The following is a 6,036-nucleotide window of genomic DNA, read 5'->3' on the forward strand; positions in this document are numbered from 1 at the left end:
AATTAATGATTAATGTGGTAATAAGATAATAATAGTCATTTTACTAGATATTATTCTTGTCAATATATTTTTTTATTTTTATTGCGTTTAAATAAGTTTATATATTATTTTAAAAAACAAATGAATCACGTGGTAATAAGAGAATAATTATCATTTTACTAAATATCATTATCCTATAATGTACACGTGATCATGCTACATAATCAGTTGCTTAAAAACAAACAAAAAAATAAAAATAAAAAAAACCCCTGAAAAGTAAGAAAAATCAAGTGCCTTTTAAATGGAGTAATTGTATGTAATATCACAATCCGATGACAATAAAGGCTTGTTTGTTAGAGATTTTCTTAAAATTATTTTCTTCAAGATATATGGTATTTCATGATTAGATATTTAAAAATACAATGGTCCGAAAATTAAATAAAGATGACCAAACACTCTGAATTTTCAAATACGACTCAAATATCATGATTTATCACTTAAAATTACATATTTTGTACATAATAGGACTCAAGTATAATGAACGAAATTTTTACTTATTACGTTTCTTAATACTGTTCAAGACTCTCCAACCTTGCATCTCTATATACAACACAATACATTAATCAACCAAATTCTGAAGTTCGCACTACCTTATTTATATTGTCATAACATCACATTACGAGTGCATACAGATACTAACAGATGCAAGAACCCCATTTTCATTCTAAAGGAAAATTTAGTAAAATTCACGATCGGGCAAGATCAACGGTGCCACAAGTGACCAAACGTACAATGCAGCGGTGACCCATTCCGTGCAGATGCGAACCCAAACTGACGTCCAGCCGACATCAATGTAGTCGGAGCTCTCAGAACTGCTGGTCCATCCGGAAAGAAGCATGGCTGAGTACATGCTGGCCAGAGCAAATATCAAGTGGAAGAAGGTGTACGAGTAACTAACAGGTCGTGCTTCAGCTTCTTTCTTTCCTTTTCCCGATTCCGGGTCGTCTGATTTTAGAAGAGGTGTCGTCCCACCTGCAACGGAGATTTTTAAGGTCACAACTCTAGCTGCAATATTGTTCAAACACGTAGGGCATGTTTGGTGTACAATACTAGGAATGAACAATAAAGATGATGAGTATTTTTGGCAAAAAAAAAATGTTGCTATAAGTTGGGTGCCCACAAATTGTATATACCAAAATCCATAAGCTAGCTTAGAAGCCACATAAATTGGAAATTCCCAAACTTATTTGGTACAAAAGCTGCGGGACCCACAGTTGAACGGATTTTTTGAGGGTCCCAATCTTATAGGATAGCAACTTATTTTTGCCAAACATGCTCTATAATTTCTTTTCTTAATAATGCCTAGTGTTATCTAATCCACACTAGCACACTCCCGTTGATGTTATCCCAAAACGAGGCACGCACATTGGTATTAAGGCCAGAAATTTACTCAAAATTCCAAGAGAATATTAGAGAGATGAGAACAAAAATCAAGAAGAAACGTAAAGATTTTGGATCAGATTTAAAAAAATACCTGCTCGGGGAGAAGACGGCGGGGATAAAAAGGTTGTTGATGATCCAGCACGGAGTGCAGAATATAGAACGGATAGAACTGTTGTAAGCATCCCGAGAACAAGGGTACTTGTGGTTACAGCTTTCGCCTTCTTGTGAAGACCATTGCACTCGTAACCTCGAGGCTCACTTGAGAGACCAGTATAGCAAAGATAAGCACAATAAACAGATACCACAGAAGCAGGCAAGAGGCTGCCATTTACCTGTTGAAAAACCAAAGTATCTCGTATTCTAAGTTTAAAAAAAAAAACCCTGGTTTCATTTATTAAAACAAAAGAAGAATTTCACAAAATCAATTCTCTTATTTAAACAATTTAACTTGTGTGGTGAAATGAACTTACAGAATGTTGGGCCAAGCTTAAAAAATAAGCAATGGTTAATTTTAAGCAAACTTTTGTTTTCAAACGTGTTTGTATCAGCTACTTTTAGAAAACCCTTTTACATAGAAAAGTTACTATTTTGGAGTTAACTTTTGGCTTACTATCCAAATAACGAACTGAAATGTGTCCAATTTCGATGATTTGATCAATCAAAAAATATTTAAGCATACTTAGTAAAATTTTTAAGCTTAACCAGGCATGCTCTATAGCTGCCACTTGGTAGTATATGGGACTTAAAAAGTGGAATTAGGAGATTTTCCATTCAAATTTCATTTTATTTTCCATGAATTCTAATTCTGAATTCCCATCACACAAAGGCGAATTATGGCTTCAATAACATTAAGACTACAACCTTATCAGTTGAAAAGATAGTTTCTCACCTTAGGGTGCAAAGCAATAACGGCGAAAGCAAAGGCCAGAATAAGTGTCATTACAATGAAAAAGACATTAAGACCACAGTCGTGACCGGAAGGGTTGAACCAAATGAATAAAATTCCCGAAAATGTGAACGCTGCAAGATAACACACTACTGATATAACCAGCAAGGCAACATACCTGAGAACAAGAGAGACGAGATTACTTATCAATTAAGAACCACATCGAGCGTAAAAAGAATAACTTTGAACCTACCACTTTTGCTCGTCTTTAGCAACCCATGAATCATTCCACGAATGTGTGGCATCTAACAATATTATGACTTGGACCAGTAAGAATAACCCTGCCCCAAACTTGGAAAGAATTCCTGCATACACAATAAGTTTGCCCATCTATGTAACTCTTGTCATTAAGTAACTATCTTTTAAGTTGAATCGTCTCATCTAAAAACATAAGTTGTGAAAGGGGGAAAGCTTAAGTTGTAGGAGAGGAGACGCGTTCGTTTATTTATTTATATTTAGTCTTCAACATGCCCCCTCATCAAAAGCTTGACGTATGCATAATTTTCATAAATGGATTGTGGTAAAAGTGGATTGCAGGTGTCACAACATTGAACCACATTATCTAAAAGGCTTAATTTTTCAACACGGTGGATGTTTATCTACTAAAATTAGTCTTCAATATTTTAGGGCTATGGCAGCAACTTAAATTATAAAACAAATAGCAGCATTCTGATTAATTAGTGGCGTCAATCAAGATATATATATTGAAGGGGAAAAAAAAAGGACAGTGCTTCTTGGGCTTCAAGTCAAGCCCAATTGATAAACGAGCTAGGTCATAAAAAGTACAACCATATAAATAGTCCTGGTTGAGATTTTGTCAATTGTACATGTTCCAAAGGCAAGATTTATGAACTAAATTTAGTAGAGATCAAAAAGAAGGATTATTATTATTTTGGAAGTTTAAGACCATTTCTTATGAGCCACTAGAATTACTTGATTGAAGAGAATAATGGAATCAAACAAATTTGTATTAATTGATCAAAAAGAGTTTGACTAGTTAAGCACTTAAACCGTGAAAGTGAGAAAAAATTCTTTAACACTAAATCATCCCCCAAGCTTGATGGGAAGTAAATAAATATGGTTAACCCAGTGGAATTAAGTTTTTAGCTCATTCTACAAGGAAATAATATCACTGGTCCATTAATAAATCTACCAGAATAAATATCAACGAGGCCACTGGTAAATATGAAACACATATATATTATTTTAAATGTCTCATCCATCAAAAGATGCTAAAAAAAAGTCGATTCGGGATATGAAACTGACCATAAATTGTTATGATGACATTAGGTAGAAAAAACATGAGGATGGTGAGCAAAGCCCAAATCAGCATCTTAGCAATCCATCCACCGTGATGCCAGGAATCACGTCTGTCATTTTGATCCTTCACTCCAATCATTATAAGGGCAAGTATTCCAAAAAACAAGAAATTCCCCAAGCTGACACGAAGAACCGCTTGTATTTGAAAGAACTCCTTTGGGAGGTTGTCTGAAGTGTTTATCCCTATAAAGAAATTCATATGCATATCTTCGTAAATTAAATGAACTACTCGTAAGAGTATCTTGTAAAGGTATTGGAAATTCAACATAAATGGACAGTCACGTTGGTTGATAAATTATACAGAAGAATGTATGTATCAAGTTTGGTAGAGTATAAATATGTATACGTTTATAGTCAAAAGGAGATTCAGAGGAGAACTACAGGGGTTATCTTAAACTAAAAATTCCATAAAACACTTGAACTTAGAAATCCAAAGAAATACTCTTAAACTAAAAAAATCGACCAGAAGAGGATCAAAAGATTCGTAACCTTAAACAGTTGATATATGCAAATATCAGACAACCCAAGAGCCAAAAATCAGGGACTCAAAAGAATTGCAAGTCCCACTCCAGAAAATGCTTTCATGAAATGAGTCAAATGAAAGGTGCAAATATGAAAAGAAATAAATTGGCTACTTAAAGAATTTGTTTGCTTAAGAAGAGCATCAAAATTCATCTTATCTTTCCATCAGTTGGCATAGGATTACAGGTAATTGCTTTCATCCTCAGAACAGGTGGCTATCCATAATTAAGTAGTTACCATAACGCCCGCACTTAAATCCAGATTCATAGTGAAATACAATAATGACAAAGTCAATCTAGAACCTTACTCATTCATCCGTGTAAGAAAGGCACAATCTTATTCTCCTTTGAAGTCTATCCAAATCAATGCCTATCCCTCATTCATTTCTTAAATATCCAAGATCATAAAACCATAAAAGGAAAAAGGTAAATTCCCCCCCCCCCCCAACTATCATCGAAATTAACCAATTCTAAAGAAAAAAAAAAGAAGAAAAAAGGCAAGCTTCTTTACATGTGCCTCAAAGTCAGACATACATATATATTAAAGGCTTAATACGGTTCCCAACTCTTTAATAACTTCTTTCTCCAGAGATTCCATTCTATTGGATTCCGTGCTTTGAGAAGTCTCGATCAAAGGAACCTTAATCGAGCTAAAAAGAATCAAATCATCCCCCAAAATCCAACAATTTGCGCAGAAAATGGAATCGAGTGCAGCTATTTAAAGTAAGTGAACAAAAATATTAAACCAAAAGCGTTTCACAACTTCTAAAGAAGCTCGTACCAGAACCGATTTCAACATAAATCGCAGAATATGTACACGCAAGATACAAAAAAAATAATCAAACGTACGAATTTGAACAAAGAATCAATTTTCAGTCTTAGATGATAAATCTTAGTTAAGCTGAGTGGCGACTTCTGTAGAATCCAAGATAGAAACAAAGGTCTCGAAATATAAACCAAACCCATTTCACAACTTATCAAGAAGCTCTTAACAGATCCCATAATTCCATAAATCTCAGGACACATAAACACAAGACAGCAAAAAAAATAATCAAAACCCAATTGGATTCGGATATATGTATGAATTTGAACAATCAATCAATTTTCAGTTTACATGATAAATGTTTGAGAAGAGGAGTGGCGACTTCTCGGAGAACCCAAGATAAAATCAAAGAGACGCCAAAAAGGCCACAGTAGGCGATTCTTGCAGAGCGTTTCGTGATGCCAGAGGCCACTGATGTGCAGAGACCGCATGTTAGGGACGCACAGCATGATGCCAAGCACGACATCTCTCTATCTCTAGCTGCGGATGGGATCGAGACTCGGAAATTCAGTTTTTTGGGGGGTTTTTGGTTTTAACTGCTCGACTATAAATGCTCAATTTTTTTTAATTGGGATCTCTGACATTTTCATATTCTACACGCTTTTCTTGTAAACTCGTGACCAATCTTATCTGTTCGGAGAAAATTTTATTGCTTCTACTTCTTTCGTCGCATAAGATTAAATTTATTTTTATTTTCATATAAATAAATAAATAAATAAATATATATATATATATATTTATATATATATATATATATAATTAGAAATATAAATTTTATTTTCAAGTGGGCCTTTATATACTATATGCATTCAAGAATATCCTAGGCAACTTTTTCTTCACCAAATCGCATAAAAGAAAAGAGAGTGAAGAAAGACCAATGTTAAAGAAGTAAAATAATTTTTAAACTTGTCTTTCTTGTTTTCATTCTTTCTGTGTTTTAAATGGAGATGGTTTTGAAGTAGATTAGATGTAAATATTTTTCTTTCAGAATCTGAATTATGAAG

General features: G+C 33.9%; 1 protein-coding gene across 1 annotated transcript; it reads right to left on the minus strand.

Annotated features, from left to right (window-relative positions):
- Nucleotides 1-437: 437 nt before the first annotated feature.
- Nucleotides 438-5,623, minus strand: LOC111382140 (serine incorporator 3). The gene is made up of 6 exons (XM_023006016.1): nucleotides 5,324-5,623; nucleotides 3,635-3,871; nucleotides 2,562-2,673; nucleotides 2,312-2,486; nucleotides 1,514-1,754; nucleotides 438-1,011 (listed from the first exon to the last, which is right to left on the minus strand). Exons 1-6 carry the CDS (start codon nucleotides 5,496-5,498, stop codon nucleotides 716-718), a joined length of 1,236 nt encoding a protein of 411 aa, XP_022861784.1. The 5' UTR covers nucleotides 5,499-5,623; the 3' UTR covers nucleotides 438-715.
- Between the last annotated feature and the right edge of the window lie 413 nt (nucleotides 5,624-6,036).

The sequence above is a fragment of the Olea europaea genome, unplaced genomic scaffold (assembly GCF_002742605.1).
Source record: "Olea europaea var. sylvestris unplaced genomic scaffold, O_europaea_v1 scaffold244, whole genome shotgun sequence".
NCBI lineage: Eukaryota > Viridiplantae > Streptophyta > Magnoliopsida > Lamiales > Oleaceae > Olea > Olea europaea.